This window comes from Strigops habroptila, chromosome 4 (assembly GCF_004027225.2).
Source record: "Strigops habroptila isolate Jane chromosome 4, bStrHab1.2.pri, whole genome shotgun sequence".
In the NCBI taxonomy this organism is placed as follows: Eukaryota; Metazoa; Chordata; class Aves; order Psittaciformes; family Psittacidae; genus Strigops; species Strigops habroptila.
In genome coordinates, this window is record NC_046358.1 from 15,585,227 (window position 1) to 15,603,714 (window position 18,488).

Consider the following 18,488-nt stretch of genomic DNA (forward strand, 5'->3'; position numbering starts at 1 on the left):
ATACCTCTTTTGCAAGTTGCTTTCATTCACAGATTAAAAAAACCATATCCGACACACGCACTAGTATCAGTGCCACTTAACTGATAACACCAAGTTGCACAAAGTGAATCTATTTTTAAGCCCACTTCTCTTGGCTGCACATAGTTCCCTACTCAGTATGGTGCCACTCTGCCGTTGCTGTGGATAAGGATCATCAGGCCTTACCTGTACAGGTGAGGGCAAATTCTGACAACAGACCTTATGGACACAAGGATAAATGTAAAAAGTGAAACACAGTCTGATGTACAAAACAGGCTGAAGACTATCAGCTAATGCAGCTAAAAGAATATTTGCATAAAAAATTATGCTGTTTCAGAATCCGTGGTGTACCTATGCATGTGCATGAACACAGGGGTCCATATCCCTGCGTATGTGTTCTCTGTGTTCACAGGGACTGTCTTACTGGGTTAGAGCAAAGAGCTACCTGAAAGTAGGGGCTGCAAGGAGAGGCTGAGTTGAATGTGTGTGTTTCTGTATAGCTATGGGTTTCTTTTACAGTAAGACCTTCCTCCTAGATCAGCTTAACATGAAATGCCATTTATGGAGGGTAGGTTAAAACGAGTTGCCCACTGAATGGCTGCAACAAATGTATTCAGCCAGCAGAGGAGGGAGAAGATCTTTGTAGCTGCTGTTGTTTTCCTGATGAATAATTATGCCACCTCCAGCTGTCTGCGAAAGACCCTTTCTCTAAAAGCCGTATGTCCTCTCTAATAAAGCTCTCATCACACCTCCTTCAGGCTGCCCTTGTTCTGCTGTACTTCTCCCTGATTTCATTTGGTTCATGCAGTGGTACGGCTGTAGGATGATGGCTTCCTTAAGCTAGTGCTTAGAGAAAACATGGCCTAGAGAAAAAGGAAAGATTGTCTGGGACAGCCTGAGTCTGTGCCTCTGTGATTCCTGGAATGTTACTCACTGGGTAGCTCATATGGGTTTTCTTTTAAAAAGCTCTTTAAACGGTTGCTGGAATCCAAGCTACTTTAGATCTGCCATAAAGTGGCAGTGTTTCAGGGCACTCCCCCCAGATTGATCATTTTCACATTCTGAAATCTGTCAACTGTAACTTCAGGCACTGCCAATTCAAGCAAATACAAAAATAGTAGTCACAACACCTGAGGGCATGATGTCATCAGATCTTCTACCTTAAGCAGGTCTGACCTGCTCATTATTTATCTGGGAGACCTGCAGAGAACAGAAAGAATACAGGAAGGGGCAGATCTTGAGAGGCAGCTGAAATTTCTTGCCAGTACAAATCACACAACATCTCTTGGAATTTAAACCTTTGTTGTTTAAAAAATAGCACTGCTTCTGCCATGACCGACCTATATTGGTGCTGAAGCAGCATGTGACTAGAGAAGCTACCTTCCAAAAGCGATTTAAAACTGAGATTCTGAAGTTCTTTTCTCAAATTCAGGTTGTTAACTATGGCCACATTCCATCTCAAGGCAATGAATTACATACTGTTTCCAATAGTCTTGAATGTCAAAATTATTCTTCACACCTCCTACTAAAGCACACAGTCACTGCCATATTCCACTTCAGACAAGGCTGTATTCAGTGAGGAGTCTTACATACACAGTTAGCAAAGGAGTTGAAATCAGACTGAAATATAAAGTTTGTTTTCTATTTATTCAGAATGAAGCTGAAATCCAAGCAAGATCTAGGGAAACTGCCAAGGCCTGCATGGCCTCTCAACTGATCTGTCCAAGTGGACTCTTGTACTTGTATGAAATCCAGTCGCATGAAATTCTGATTTATATCCCCTACAACACTGTCACCTTGCAATGCCAGTAGTTATTCCACAGATTCCCACAGTTCCCTGTCGATAAGCCAGCTGTCTTCAGACTACTCTCTAAATTCTGCCCACGTTTCCTCCTTGGGGTTCCTAATTTTGGCCTCTTTTCATTACACTGAAATAGGTATGCATTTTATATTTTATATTTTTTATAATTCTGCCTCTATGTACTTTAGACTGAAACACTTTCCTAAACAGGGACTGACCAATTCAAAAGGCCTAATTTTCTTAGAAAAATGGCTAAAAAGAACCATAAGAGAGAGGATATCCTTTAAATTGAGAAGATGGTCTTGGGAACTCATTTGCCTGCTATGGGAGCTTTCTTCTTCAGACAGAGAATTTTAACTGTGAACAAAGATCTTAAATAGGAATCTATCCCAGCGGCACCATGAATCATTGTTTGGTAGAAATTTCTTACAGCGAGGCACCACTGTGCTGTACTTTAAAGAATGTGGTATAAATGCTGCTAAAATACTGTCAGCTGGGTGTTTGGATATTCTAATTTTAGCCTTGTTTATTATGTTTCATCTCCATGGTGGTTTTAGACAATTCTTGTACCAGCAATGCTAGCAAATTCCTCTATTTCAGACAGACCTTGTGGTCACTGGGACATTGATGATTCTTCTCTGTGTGATTTCTGTATGGACACATTCACACAGTTAGGTCCTGTACCATGAAAGCAGATGATGCTTTCAGAAACACTAATCAAACTATCTTTGGGAGGAAAATTAATTGTAAAACTGCAGTCTGTTTCCAGCAATGGGACCATTAACCCATTCCAATTGATCTTTCAGCCACGATGAAGCAGCTGCAAGAGGTTAGGATAGTGAGACTGTGGCCCACGTAGCTGCTAAAAATGTACAGCAGAAAGCTGTGTAGAGACAATTTCCAGACAACAAAGAAAAGGAGTAGAATTGAAGATGCTGTTGTTCTACTGGCAACTTACAGAAGGTTGCTATCAACAAGTTGGTAAGAATTCTTTTTTCTTAGCTGTCATGGGATTTCTTTGCCTGCACGTATCTATTTTAAATGGCTTTCCCCTTTCAGCACTCCTCAATAATAAGAAACTTATGTAAGTGCTCTTCTTGGGGGAGAATCTCGCTTTGGTCTGCTTATTTTGTCTTGAGAAAACCACAGGGCTCAGAGAGCATATGAAAAGAGCTTACATACTCAAAAGGTATAGCAGGCATCTGAGACAAACTGCATGGGCAGGATTAATAGGACTGTGAGCTTCATGGTTCAGTGGTTTGCTGATCAGCAATTAGCATCCTTCACCCAGTGAATTGATCTCTTCCTAAGCAGCACTGTGAAGTACTACGGAGAGCTGTAGTACTCCCTATGTAGTACATAGGGATAATTGGAACAAAAAAACAACAAGAAAAAACAAACCAAAACAAAACAACCCCCAAACCCTTATTCCTCTTTCTCAGCTTGTGAGGGCAAGAAATACTCTCCCACGCTGAGGGAGGGAATGATTTGGCCTGTCCCACAGGCTGCCGGGCAGGGTGTATCCTGAAAGGGAAGGTGGATCCGGGAGCGTGTTTGGTGCCAGGGCTGTGATAAAAGTAGTGTGGGCAGCAGCCTGGCACGCATCTGGAGCTGCATCATGTGCTGTGTGCAGTGATCCCGCCAGCACGGCAGGGAGAGGTCGTCTCCTGCCATGTAACCTTGATGGTAAATCTGCGTCTGGGCTGTACCTCTAGAGAGGTTACTTTTAACCTCTAGAGAGCAGGTTACTTTTCTTGTTTTTTCTAAAGGTTGTATTCGAGTTGCGAGTAGGGATAATACACAGGACTGAACCTCACAGAGTAATTTCATAGCAATCCCTTAGCGTGCAAGGCTGAATCTGGTGTGACTTCCCTACTAGAAAGGGAGTGTGGTCTGTGGAAGGATCTGGCTCTTGTTTAGAAGTTTGTTTAAAAGCTGTGCAAATAGTAGGTAAGCTGTCATCAGGTGCTAACATGGTGGCAATGTGTTCTGTGGAGTCCTGCAGTTGTTGAAAGCCACTCTACTGTAATTAAAAGCAAATCTAGCACAACCTCCTGACAGGCTTTATAAGAAGATTATCTATCTGACAGTGAAACCAAGGCTAACAAATATTATTGTAGAATGACTTTCTACTTTCTATTACCCTTGTAAATAAGCCTACTTCTTAATTCTCATATGAGATAATGAGAAAATAAAACACATTTATTACCATTTATGAAAACATTCTGAACTCAGATAGACTTCTTTTTAACCAGGTTGTAATTACAGGAGAATGTTGCAGGGGAAAAATAAGACTTAAAATTATGCAAAGATTCTTAATGCCCAAGTAGCAAGTATATATTATAACTACTGCTTCCTCAGGAAATCAAAAGGTAGGAGCACTTCTCTTCTAGGCTGATCAGTTACACAGAAAATTGACATTTGTCTTTTTCTTTTTTTCTTGGAGTCAAACCTTCTGCTTTGGATACTGTACCCAATCCACAGTAAGTAGTGTGTGTCAGCAGGATCCAGAAATTGGGGTTGAAATGCTGTTGTCTAAGTATAGATCCTGAGAGAAGAAATCAATAGCAAGAAGTAAATAAACATTGGTAGTGAGCCACCAAGGCCTGGTTTGTCAATCTTACTCTGAAAACAAATGTTGTATCCAGCATGGAAAGAGAACTGCTAACCCTTGTAATTGTAAAGCAAGTAAATCAGTGCTTTTCTTCTTTTCTACTGATTGTTTTATTAGCTACTTACATCATACTGTTGTCATACTGTGATGATTACTGTAATGAGGAATTACAAGGAAGTGCCAATCATAAGCTTGTTTCTGAACATAATAACTTTCACCCAATTTAGGAAAAATATTCTTTGAAACTTTCTGTTTAACCCTTTGTCCTAAGTTATGTTCTCCTAAAGCATAGGAATTCTCTTGATAACCGATTTAAAAATTATGATTTTGGGTATCCCACAAAAGGTGTCTGGAGGGAAAGTGAAAAACTTCATTCCCTTGAATGAGAAGCTAAGAGACACTAAAGTACGACTAATGGTGCAAAGTATGCTGCAATAATATTCTTAGAAATGGCAACATATTGAAGTATTTTTGTGGCAGGCTTCAGTGTTTTGTTACTTTTTTGATGAACTTCATGTTCCTCTAATATCACACGTTAGAAGAAGTATGCTCATAAGGCTTGTCAAGAAACTGTGATTAGTTTATCCATCAGAGTATTTGGTAAAACCTATGTTCTACTTGTGCCACATATAGCACTGCCCTGGTTTTGCAAATGCCTTTTCAATCCACTGGAGTGTGGCATAAAATAAAGAAAAATGTGGCAGTATATGATTACAAGATCATTCTTAGCCATGTCCAAGTAAAACAGTCATATCTTTAATATTATCCATACCTAAGACAGCCAACAATATTAATTTGCCACAAGAGTTTCCCCAATAGCCTGCAGTGGTAAGGAGGGCACTTGACTGTGTATATATGTAAAGAATGTGTGGAAAAACTCAATTTAAGTATTGTCTGGCTGAAATAACAGTTACAGTTTCAAGTTGGTCTCCTGTGTAGCACTGACTTCTTTGCCTCAGTCTGGCACTACAAAATTACAAGAGAGATGCTTGTGAAAAATAGGCTGATCTCCAATCTTTTGATTCAATGCCCACTCTCTTAAATATTTTATCGAAAATTGTTCACTCTTCACCGATGTTATGCTCTATTTCTCCTAGAGCACACTCTTTTCCTGTACAGAGAGTAATACCCATCCTAAAGAAGTACTGTAAGGCTAAAGTGGAGTGCAGAAGATAAGCTAGTTACTTGCTAGACTGCAGAGGTTCAATGCATAGATTGCTTTGATTGTTCTTGCTTTCTATCCAGATGTGGATTGCTTGTGTCCCTTAAAAGCTAATAATAGGGTTTTTTTTCTTTGTTAATGATGCCTATGATTGGGCTTGTTATCAATTTTACCTTCAGGTGTAGATGGATTCCAATAATATTATTTCCTCATTGTATGTCCTGATGTTTTCAGCCTGTCTACATTTAAATAGCTAAGCAATGAAATTTAATTATCCTCCCAAGCACATGATATTCTCTCGCTTATTCTACTGGATGCAGACTAGATAATCCCATGATGAAGTGCTCTTGAAGAGGGCTAACTCTACTAAAGTAGGTTATTGTAATATTCATGCTTTGTTTCCTCAGTTTCATTTTTGCTTTAACACACACCCACCCCCCTCCAAACCTCTGTCACTTCGTACCTGGTCTGACGACTTCTAGGAGGGAGGCTGGGGAAGCAACCATATAAGCCTCCATAGCATCCAGCCTCTCACACAGGGGCACTGTTTAATGTGAATCATTACTATGAGGCTGAGGCTAATCTGTCCAGATTTAATCAATAGCCCTAAACAGAAGCATAAAGGTTTTTAAAGAATTTACTGCAGCCTTCAGACACATTATTAATGAAAGTTATCCCTCTTTCCTCCTTTTTATGGAGAAGTGAACAGCTTTTATGTAACATTCATAAAACAGCTGATGGAAGAACGCATGCTTCATAATCCTCATCATTACAGTATCACAGTATATCTATGGATAACACATCCAAAACACTTAATCTTTTGACAGCTGTATTTGTAATTTCAGTTTTTAATGGTATTTTGGCAAATTATGTAGTTGAAACAGGCTTTTTTTTTTTTTTTTTTTGTGAGCCTACTGTAACTGGTGAGGCTTGTCATGCTTGGCTTTATCCCTAAAGGATAAAGGGAATGCCCCCTCTCCCTCGATGATAATCCTCTGCAGGTTTTGTGTTGGTTTTTCACCACTCTCCTTCCCCTCCCTCCTCTTTTTTTTCCTTTCATATTCAATCTTGTTTGACAGAGTGAAAAAAGGCTCCTCTGCAAAATACTGCTCACAGTCTTGTATTTCCAAATGCAGTATCTGAAACACTAAAGTTAAAAATGGTTCATTTGTTTATACTGGAGAGAGAGAGCCACCATGGCTGGGGTTTTGTGTCCATCCCTTCTCCCTACTTTCCCACTGGGGAAAAAAAAATAGATCATCTACATCTGCTTTGAGTCAGTCACTTCTGACTTCTGGTTTTCCAAAAATAGCCAAATGCTGCCATTGGTTTGCTGTCAGGGAGAAAAACACTGTGGAGACTGTAGCATGAATGCAGCCTCTTGAAAACACCAGCCCAAATGCACGCTCATCATGAGTCATGACTGAGTGCTTGGGTTGTTTCATTCCTGCAGTATCTCCGCAGCAGAGACCCAGAAGGTGCTGTTCCCCTATCTCATATCTGCTGGAATGGCACAGTAGGTTGTTTTCAGGAGAGAACCTGTGTGGGATCCTTCTGCCACCACAGCAACAGTATCATTGCGTACCCTCAAAGCTCCTTCTTCCCAAATATGACTGAACAAGCTAATTTCATGAGACATCCTCAGTGTTACTCATTCATAGGGTTTGAAGGAAGAGACCTTCTCCTTTCTCCTGCTTGACGGCACACCTTTCCTAATCTGTCCCTTTCTACCTCAACGTGTGACTTTTGGGATGTGCTCATTTAGTGGGAAAGCTTGAAAAGTCTGGACCTGGTGAACTAGTGACCTTCTGTAAAAGCAGGTGGATGGGGACGCCGAGACTTGGCTTTGTGAGAGGCTCGTGGTGTACCCATGGCCTGCTGTGGGGTGTTCTCCTTCTTAATAAACCCATGGGATTCTGGCTTTGCATGTGTAGAAACAACAAACCAAACCCTACAGCGCGGACAGGTCCGTAAGGGTTTTGGTAAAATACGTGACAGTAAATGGGAGGACTCTCTTCCCAAGTAACAAGTGACAGGACAAGAGGTAACAGCCTCAAGCTGCACCAGGGGAGGTGTAGATTGGGTATTAGGAACAATTTCTTCACTGAAGGGTGGTCAGGCATTGGAACGGTGCTGGAGTCACCGTTCCTGGAAGTGTTGAATACACGTGTACACGAGGCCCTCAGTGACATGGGTTAGTGGTGGACTTGGCAGTGCTGGGGAGCGGTTGGACCTGATCATATTAAAGGTCTTTTCCAACCTGGTTGATTCTATGATTCTATGACTCTGGAAACAGTGAGGTTGACACCTAGCTTTAACTTTAAATAATGAAAGTATACGATGGGACTATGGCCCCTGCCACGTAAAGAGCACACCATGCCTCCCCAGAAGCGAGCCGCTCAGAGAGGGTAAGGAAACCCCCGTGTGACGCATGTTTCTCCCTCCATTTTCCCGACCACCTGACAAGGCATCCTGGCCGGGCCGCAGCCGTGAGCCCGCCTCCCCGCCTCCCGGTGCTGCGGGCGGCCCCAGCCCGCCACCCGCCCCTCAGGCGGCCCGGGCCCCGCACGGTGACCCCGGCCGGCGGCCCCAACCGGGCGCTCCGCCAGGGGGCGCTGCGGCGGCCGTGCCCCGCTCTGCGCGGGGAGGCCTCGCGCAGGTGCAGTCGGTGCCGCGCCCGCCCCCGCCGCGTGGTCCCTCCCCAGCGGCTGCGCGCGGGGCGGGCGTCCCCTGCCGCAAGGGCTGCCGGTCTATCGGCGGCGCGGGGGCGGGCGGCCGGCCCGGGGCCCGGACATAAGATGGCGGCGGCGTTGCTGGGGAGGCGGCGGCGGCGGTTGCGGCCGTGCGGGCTGTTGCGGAGCGCGGCTGGTGCGCGGCTCTGCCCGGGCTCGCAGGGCGGATAGAGCGGAGGGGGGGGCCGGCTCGGCGGAGCGGGGCCGCCATGGGCTCCCAGGTGCTGCAGATCCTGCGCCAGGGCGTGTGGGCGGCGCTGAGCGGCGGCTGGTACCAGGACCCGCACCAGGGCGCTGGGGTCAACGCGCTGCACCTCTACCTGTGGCTCTTCTTGCTCGGCTTCCCCTTCACCCTCTACATGGTGAGCGCTGGGCCGCCGTGCCCGGGGCAGGGGTGTCGGCCTGGCCCGCGGGGCGGGCGGGCCTTACGGGGGGGGCAGCGCGCTTCGGCGGCAGCGGGGAGGCCCGGGGGATGGCGGGTGGGGGGGGAGAGCGGGAAGGGCCGCGAGGCGGTCGCTCGTGCGCCCCCTGCCCGCGGCGCCGCCGCCCGGCCGCCCCGGGGAGGGCCGCCCCGGTGCTCGCCTGCCCGCCGCTTGCCCCGGCCCGCGCCCGCCGCTGTGCGCGGTGTCCCGGGGCGGGCCCCCGGATTACGCCCGAGGCTGCGGCGTTTCGGAAGCGCGGACGTGTTACCGGGAAGATGTGGGTGGGTGCTAGCGGGGCGCGGCGGGGCTTCGGGCGCTGGCACTTGGCCTTCTTTCTTCTGTTTACTTCCTTCAAAATCGGGCATAACTCTGCTGGCTTCCACTGCAGGTCTGCTGGTAGTCCGGGAAAAAGCACAGCCTGTGTAGCAGCTGGTGGATCCAGCCAGAAATACTGGCTGGCAGCTCTGTCACTTTCTCTTCTGACTTTTGAGACTGGTGGAGGAATGTGCTTCAGGTCCATAACCGAGAAGTTTATTTGGCCATAATGTAGTGTGCTGGCTGGCAGCATTTCTGGACTCGATGTTAGTGATAAGAAGTTACGTTAGCTTTTTTGCTGGGTCCAGACTTCGGTATACTTGGTTTGGGAGAATTCCTGTTGAATTTATCTTTTTATTGGACACATAAGTCAAAGCTGTTGTAATACTAACCTTTAAACCTAGGAACTTTTTTGACATTTGGACTTGGAAACAAATATAAGAGAGGTATGATCTGTTACGGGAGGAAGGGGCAGCTTCCTGCTGGCCAGTGCTTTTTCTCTGTAAGTTGTGTGTAATTTATGAAATACTAATATTTCACTTCAGATTTCTCAATAGAAAGGTGTGATCCTGTTAGGTGTGCCCGGTTTTGAGCACATGAGGTAGAATGTAACTTGCAAGTCTGCCAGGTCCAGATGCTGTGACAAAGTAGAAACTGCCTTGTGGAAAAAATGTGAGCTGGTGAATGAAACCTTGGAGGAAAAACTCTATGTGAGTGCAGTTGCAGAGGTGGAGACCTCTGGGGTCAGGCATTTGCTTCGTTAAAAAGCAATTTGTAAGATTGCAGTATAAGGCACTTCATACTAAGAAATAGCTAATGTGGAAGAGGAGGTTACAGCCTTGTTATGGCTAGTTTTTAATTCATATTACTGTGTCTTGGAAAAGGTAGCTCCAAGGCTTTTTGTTTGAAAACTTTAGACTGCTGGCAAGGAAACAGCAGGCTGAGACAAATGGCTTTTAAAACCAAAGTTAATGTGACAACAGCTAGATAAAACTTTCAGCTAAGCAGATCCTCTCTATATAAACTGTGAATCTGTATCTATTTGGAGTTCCTTTTGGTCTCAAATGTAGGGTTTTTTTCCTTCTTTTCAGAGGTACTGCTCTTCTGCTTTGGCAGTCTATTTAATTAGCAGTGCCTTGCTGAGAGAGCTGTTCATAAAGGTGTGGTGAGCTATATCCTGCATGCGCAGGAGACTTTTGAAGGGGCCTGATCTGTACTGTACATAGGTCTTTTCACAACTGGTAAATCTGGACCAGCATTTGAGTCTCCTGCTGCTCTTAAAGCAACAGTAAAGCTTCAGTTGCCCATACTGTGGGGTGGTAAACTTCAGTGTTGCTTAAACTTTTCTTTGTTTCCTGTGCAAAGGGAAAAAGACAGGCAAAAGCAGGCTGATTTGAGTTTTGTTGAGGTCAGAGAAATTCTCTTGCTTCATAGCTCTGGACAAGTTAAAGATGCAACAACAAGTGCCAACTTCCCTGAGAATAAGTAGGGAGATTAGTCACAAGTTGAAGCAGATTGAATCATATTTGGCTGTTTTCCCTCTTTCCACCCTCTGCAGTTTAAGTGTTGTCTAGACATAAACTAAACAGGCAGAATGGTGATGGTCATCTTACCTCTTTAGCATCTCTAAAGCTCTTTTTCACAATAAAAAGCAGTAAATGTTGCATTGCTGTAGGACACACATAAACAAGCAGAACTTGCTTAAAAAGTCTTAGGTAATCGTAATCTGAATTCAGAGCATGGCTCACTGGTGTGTAGGAGGGAGTTTCTAAGCTAGCTTCAGATGCCAGCTAGCTGGCAGACAACCCTGTGTGTTCAGAAAACAAGGTATATAGAAAAACTTAGAATGCTGGCAGGTTTTATATTACTTATACAACTTCCTCACATAAGGAATTCCAAGATCACAGTGTTGCTTTGGTGCATTGGGGCAACAATAAGTGTAGTTTTTCCTAAATGTTTTGTAGCAACAAAGGCAAAAGGATCCCCTAAGAACTAAAGGCTGGATGCATTTTACAGTAGCTAATAACTTTATTTCAAATGTTATTTAACCCCCAACAGGAATGGAACTCTTAATCTCTTTTGGGTATGGTAATTTAGATGCATTTACTGCTTAAAGACTTGGTTTATTGCACCCAACCTTGCTAATCTTTAATTTGTGCATTCCTTTTATTGATCCTGTATTTTCAGAATGGAATCTGGTAATGGTTGTGGTCAGCAAGTAATACCATAAATCTCTGTGTTTCTTTGCATGTGTATGCCAGTGCTGTTTAGGGTTGATGGGTTTAATGCATGGTGCAAACCAACCGAATAAATTAGCAGTAGAGTTCAGCTAGTGTTTCTTCCTTGGTCCCTCATCTGCTTTCTGAGCACGTGAAAGTGAGGTCTGTATCCTGCCTGAAGGAGGACAGACATATGCATAAATGTATCTATATTGCAGATCCAGATACTTTTCTTATGTGTGGTTTTGGTTGGGGTTTTTTTTTTGTTGTGGGTTTTTGGGTTTTGTTTGTTTTGTGTTTCCCCCCCCCCACTTAACCTGTCCTTGTTGGAAGTGTGGCAAAAAAAGAAAAGATAATGAAGTAATTGAGGTGTAGAGCAAGAGAAATGTCTGCTTGAGTGAAGCTGCTTGAGTCCGTACTTTGGTTCTGTGGCTTGGCAGCATACATACAAAAATACTGTTTTCTAGACTAGTTAAATCTATCCTGTTTGGATATCTGTATTCAGTAACAGACTCAACTGTGCGTGTTGATCTGCATATCTGTTGTAAGAGCTGATCCCTGTTTTTACACTAGTCTGAAACTCATGTTGGGAGAGGAAAATATGCTACAATATGGGGAAACTCTACAACTAGGTTGTAAAACATAGTAGTAGAGTTGGAAAAAAATACCCTAGATGCAGAGGCCAGTGTTAAGCATCAGCATTGCAAGGGGGAGGGGAGGAGAGGACGCTGCCAAAGCACTTCCCCTAGTCGGAATGCTGTTTCAGCCCCACCACGTGCGCAGGAGGGGGTGAAGTCTTGGCTCTGGTGCTTGGGGAACTTTGCCAGTGACTAAAGAGGAGCCAGGGACTGTACCTTGCTTGGGGTTATGGGCTCGTATATACCTACAGAACTTGTCTGTCAAAGCCAAGCTCATTTAGACAACAGTTCACTTAATAGGCACTTGATTTCTTGACTTGTGTACATAGTTACACAAATAGGTCATATAAATGTAGCTTCATGTGAAAGTCTTTTTCCAGTGAAGTTTCTGAAATAGGTGCTGTTTCTTAAACACTTAATGTAAGTTGGATGTGTAGTGAGAATCCTTGGTATCCCACATTACTCTAAGCCACATCTAGTTTCTTGGCTATACAAGTTCCACTTGTATGCTTTGAGGTTTCAGTCAAGAACTAGATAACTTGTAACTCAATGTGCTTCTGATAACAGCAGTTCTTCAGGGCTCTGGCTGTTCGTAAACAAAAAATGGTGACAAATGCCATCTGCTGTTTCTTGATCTTTCCTGTTCACCAATATGAATGTTCCTATAAAATACTGGCCTCCAAATGCTTGAACTTGAAAGTATTTTACAAGACAGCTGTTGCTGCTTAATGAACGTTTGATTAATATCACTTTTACGTAAGGACTTGCAATCGGATTTGGGTTGGGAGACTCCTGTGAATGTTTTGAACAGGTAACACCTACACATCTCTTTTTGAAAAGAATCTGGAAACTTCATTGTATCTGTAGTGTCTAGCTAAAGCTAGCTGTGATTAGGCAAGATCCATATAGTCTTTGTTTCTTTGTAAGAATGTGATCAATGAAATTCCCTGTGGTTTCTGGCACTTATGTATTTGAAATCTTGAATCAAGATACAGTGACCTTTGAAGTTCAAATGGGAATATCTTAGCCCTGTAACTAGTGGTCTGAGGTTTCTTTTCTGTTCCAGGTTGACCACTGGAATCTAGGAGTGCTTAAACCTTTTTTCTGCCCACTCTTTCACAAAAGGTGTGCTGTGATACAATTGAGCTGACCTAACAGACAGCAGCTTTCAGAAGAACAGTCCCACTTCCCAGCTGTGCATTCCTGCATCTTACCTTTGTTCACATGTATGGTGTGGATTTCATAAATTGTCTTGAAAATTTTAAATTAGGAAAGTAACTCCTGAGGGAAAGGTGGTAGAAAATCAGTATCCTTCCCCTCCATCTTTGAGAGTACTGCTTAACTTCCCTTAGAGAAATACTTTCAGCTATGAGTTTATCTAATGATTTGGTTTGTTCAGCTGTTAGATGACTGAAGTTTTCAACAGACTGTAATTAAAGCAGGCAGTTTTTGTATGTTCATGTCTAGCTCGCTCTTCTCTCCTACAAGAGCTTCAGTTGTGACTACTGCTGTTCAGGGTATGTTTTCTTTTGGTGCTAATGGCAGTGACTAGATACGTGCAGTAAAATGGGATGTTCTCTGCAATGCTGTTGCAGCTACAGACTTGTAGCCAGCTGGTGTCTGCTAACAAGCTCTAACCTGAGATTTTTAGTCTGTTGTGCCCAGTAAACATGCTTTGCTACTTGTGGAAAGAACTGAAAGGAGATCTAGTTGCAAATTTGTAGGATTTAGGTTTGTATTACAGTCTTGAAGATGGTATTGTATAGGATGCTCGGTTATGCTGGTGAGAGACCTCAAATGTGGTGAAATGTCAAGCACAGTTTAAAATGCTAATCTCGCATTAACTTGTCTTGGCTTGGCTTGTGGAGAGAAGACCCTAAGTGGAAGTTGAATGCTTTTAAGTTTGACAAAGAAAAATAGAGAAGGCACAAATGCTTTAGGGTAGATTGCAGTAACTTTTCCTTCTGAGGCTGGAATGCAGATGAGTTGTTGCTACTATGAGTAGCACGTGATCAGATGGCAGAGTATGCTGAACACACTAAGATTTCTTCTGTTCCCAGAGTATATGCCCTCTCCAGAGAGGAGTCAGAATGAAAAGTGGCAAGTGGCAAGTTATTTTTAGCCTTCTGCAATCTTATGGAAACAGGATGTGAGAAAAAAGCACCTTTTAATTCTTTATTGGGTTTGTTGCAAGTGTTTTACCTTCTTCCCCAGTTTTTCTTAAAGCTTTCCTTTGCAGAACAGGATGTGTAGATTTTGGATTCCACAAAATGAACTGGGTATATTGTGTGACCTCACTGCTAATGGAGTAGAGGGGAGAAATTGAAGAGCTGTCAAAACAGAAAAGTATAGGCACATCTTCTGTAGGCTAACTTTAGCTTTTTGTCATCTGGTGTCAAGCTGACTCTTCTGGTAATGGCTTCTGAACGCAGGTACTTGTAAAAGGAGAGGATAGTTGAAGTTGTATTTGTGATCGGGTAGCAGACTGCTTAGTACATACAGGAAGCTTATGTTTTTTTGCCAGAGGTAACGAGCTTGCCCTTTCCTGCAGAGAGCTAGCTGCCTCTGAACTTCTTGGAAGTGGAAAAACTCCATTTCTTGAGGAAACTCTTGTAGTGTTTCTTCAGGGGTAGTATGGATGCCATAAGCATCATTGTGGCTCCTGATTGTTTACTGATCCTGTTTTTGAAAAATTTTGTTTCCTCTTTCTCCTCTTGAGGTAGTGCTTGGTAAGTGAATCTCCTGATCTGCTAAGGTGTTGTCCAGCTCAGCATGGAAAATCTAAGTTGGCACACCTCAGCTTAGTTTGCCTTTCCTGCCGCAAATGTTATGTTAGGTGTTGACTTTGCTTGTTTTGGAGGAAAAGGTAGGTTAAACTTGAACTACTTAACAAAAGGATTCTAATAAGTAACCTGCCTTCTGATTGATTCCAGACTCAATTATTTATACTTGTTTGGCTTTGGAAATGTCATATTGATTATTTGTTTTTGCTTACTGTCAGAAAGTGAGCAGCCAGATTAAGGATTTGGTTTGTTCTACAGCCAACACTCAATATTTAGAAATGTTTATTCTTGTATCCTCTTTATTAGTATGATGTTTTGTTATTTGGAGATCTCTTCAAACAGTGTTTTTGCTAAACTTGCAGGTTAAATTGTATGAAGACCACTGCCAGTTCTTCTGGGACTAATAAAACTCCTAAATACAGAAGTATTAATGTTGTAATCAGATCTTTTTTTTTTTTTTTTAATGGCTAAAACTAGCTTTATGTGCAGAATAGACAGAGCTTTCTGTCTTATTCTCCAGTCATGTTCCTTTTGTGATTCTGCAAGTTGTGCATGGGGCTTTGATCGCCATAAAGACTGCTCTTGCAATGGTCCGTCTAGGGAGGGAGACAAGGTGTACGAAACAAGCTGGAATTCTCCTTAGGCTAGGAGGTCTAAAAAGACAGCTCATTTGTTCTTCTCATCTACTAAATTCTCATCTACTAATTAACAAATGCTGTTCAATTCTGATTGCTGTATGACTGTATATGTGTGTACACTTATGGCTGTTAGAATTTTGTATCTAGCTACACCATCAGTAAAGGATAGCAATGCAGCAAAATATGAACAGACTTTTGTTGCTTTTGTGACGAAAATGGTCTGTTTGTGGATGAAGACTAAGAGTTAATATCTATCTCATTCTGTTTAGTGACTGCGTAGGGAAACGGCAGAATTATAAGTATGTATAAAGGTGAATTAGAGGCGTGAAAGCCTTGAAGTGAAGTCCAAAGCTTAACTAGTACTATGAACACTTCTTTTAAGTAGCTATTAGTCCACACTTAATATCTGCTGCTCAACCAATTGATCTATAAAAGCCTTATGGGCCTTGGCAAAAGTTGCGTGAGAAGTCTTGACTCTGAATGAAATTTCAAAAGTTGAATTCAGGACTGAGGTTTTTCATGTGGCTTCTGGCCGCCTTTAACACAGCTGAAAAATTGTCTTCAGAACATCTGCATTGGCTGCCTTTCCATGGGCCCGTAATGGTCTAGCACAAGTAATCTTTGAGGTGTGTGGTCTTTCAGGTTATTGTGGACTGCTGCTCAAATGCATGAGCCACAAATGTAAGCAGCCTGTTTTTTGTATGCAGGTAAAGCTTGGCTTTTGTGGCTGATCAGTATTTTGTCATGCAAGAAAGCCGTTGTAAGCTGAAGAGCTAAGTCAAGACATCTCTGTTGGGTAGTTGAGCAGGTTTTCTCCTATGTACTATGCTGTCAAACTTACATTGATATTTTTTCTAAAATTGACTTGGTGCTGTGGACTAGCCCTGAAATAAGGTCATGCCCTGTGCTTGGTTTAGTTTTCAAGTTGCTTAAAATCTTTCCGTCTTTTCTTATTCATAACAATTAATCAAAAATACCAGGTTTGACACAAAATCATGCTATGTCTAGGTTTCCTAGTCTATTATATTCCGATAGCCTAGAAAAATAGAACAAGAGTTGAATTTGGTTCTCAAGCTCCAATGATAAGTCTACTTAGCATGCTGCTGTGGTGCACTTTTAGTCCAACTGTTCCTTTTTTTTCCTATGTTGCTAGACTTCTGTCAATCCCCACACAAAGTTTGACTGTAGGGAGTGTGTGTTTAAACCTTCATTTTTAGTATGATCAACATTTTCTGTGTGGCTTTATGTATTTTTGTGGATATTTGACCTTGTGTTCATTAACTGTTTCTTACTCTCTTTTGAAAGGCTCTTCCTTCTTCCATGATGATAGTAGCTGTCTACTGCCCGGTGATAGCAGCTCTCTTTATCGTTCTGAAGATGGTGAATTACCGTTTGCACAGGGCACTGGATGAGGGAGAAATTGTGGAGAGGAATGCCAGTGAGCATATGGACAGAGGAGCAAAAACAGAACAAAGCAATGTTTCAGCCAAGAGGAAAGACAGCAATGGGCCCAGGTAAGATGTCTGCTGATGTTGGTATACTGCTTCAAATAATAAACAGTCCTGTCTTTATCAGATATGTCACTGGAATGGTGATTGAAATAAAAACTGAGAATACAGATGCAGACCTCTGTAGTTCTGAAAGACTGTTTAAGTCTGGTCTTTAAAAGCAGACTTATGTATTAGGTTTGAAATGATGGATTCATGCAAATTTCCTGGTTCCTCCCCCAGAGGAGTTCCAGAACAATATTGAAAATGCTGGAAGCACTGAAACAATAGCATGGAAAATGTATGTTGATTAGGTCACTAAATACTTAATGAACACAACCAGTACAAGTAATCTTATTTCAGCAGTAGACTTAGTTTTAAAAAAATCTAGCTGTTGGAGACCACATACTACATGCTAAATATTGTATCACTGAAAGGAATGTCTGATTGGGTCTCAGTTTGGTTAGCTTTGCAAAAGCAGGAGTCGGATACAATGCTTGACACAACTCATAGCCTTACTTTGGGGGAATACTGTCCTATGAATTTGGAAATTCTGGAACTGCTCAGCTCAGTAATGAAAATGACAATTCTGAAGTATTGTCCATAGGAGGCGATTCCTTTCCACAGATATTTGCTGTCACCAGCATAAAACAACCCAGAGCTTTTTCTCCTCTGACCAGACTATTTGGAGAAAGAAGTGCAAAAGATGACTCATCAGCAAGGCTAGCTTAACCGGTCTGATCAGACTGTGGATGTGTTATGAGCTCCGTTATCAAAGCCTCTGTCTGACTCCAGATAATTGAGACCATCGTAAGACTTAGACTGCATGAAATAAGTCAACCTTGAATCTTTAGCTTTTAAAGACAACCTTTCTCTTGTCTGTGAGTTTCTGGTAGTAGTAGCCAGAGTGAGGCAGTTAGTATGCTGTCCTCAGTTTAAAAGGTTGTGTGTGTATTTAAAAAAGGAAGGGGGGGGAGGGGGGAGGGGCAAGAGGCATGTACTATAAGGAAATGTAGCTGGAAGAAGCCTCTTAAGTCTGTTTATCAGGATGCTTAAAAAAAGGAAGTGTTAAAGTGATGCTCTTTCAAATGCTCGGCCTAGAAGTAAAAGGACTTCACTGTGCATATGGGGTAGCTTCTCATGAGATGGGTGTTAAGTTCTCTGTGTTCTCTCAGCTGGGGTATTGTTGGCAAAAATTCCATCGTGTCTTAGATTCCTTTAAAGTTGCTACACAGTAACTTCTTGTATCAATGTTTTATAACCTGCTCCTTTTTCCATGTTGTGCTTGGTAACCGAACCTGCTGATTTTAATTATGACTCCATTTAGATCACCGTATACCTTACTAAAACTGTATTGAGCTATTTTGGCAGAATGCTTGCTTAAATGTGTATTAATGGTTATTCTTCTTAATAAAATTCATGAAAGTAAACTAGTGGTCTGTTCTGTTTCAATGCAACCTTGCTAATGCATGTTTCAGCTGTGATCCTTAGATGTGTTGTGGTTGGGTTTGGTTTTTTTTTTTTCCTTTTTAAGCCATGTAGCTTTTGCTTCCAAAACAGTAGCCAAGACTTGGCAAGGGACTTCCTACTAGTACTGTGAATGACTTCTTGATGTTTCAGAAGTTCTGTTTTGCTTTATGGAGCAGTTGACATGGGACA

The 18,488-nt window shown here is 42.6% G+C and overlaps 1 protein-coding gene across 9 annotated transcripts in view; it reads left to right on the plus strand.

The window, feature by feature from the left end:
• Positions 1 to 8,308: 8,308 nt before the first annotated feature.
• PCNX1 (pecanex 1) overlaps positions 8,309 to 18,488 on the plus strand; it is a 92,435-nt gene continuing 82,255 nt past the window's right edge. For 7 of the 9 annotated variants that reach the window (XM_030481189.1, XM_030481190.1, XM_030481192.1 and 4 more), the window contains exons 1-2: positions 8,309 to 8,689; positions 16,648 to 16,856. In XM_030481189.1, coding sequence (XP_030337049.1) covers positions 8,537 to 8,689; positions 16,648 to 16,856 — 362 coding nt within the window. In that variant the 5' untranslated portion in view covers positions 8,309 to 8,536. Of the gene's footprint in view, positions 8,690 to 16,647; positions 16,857 to 18,488 lie in introns of those variants that run through there. The other 2 variants (XM_030481197.1, XM_030481196.1) reach the window with 2 other exon arrangements.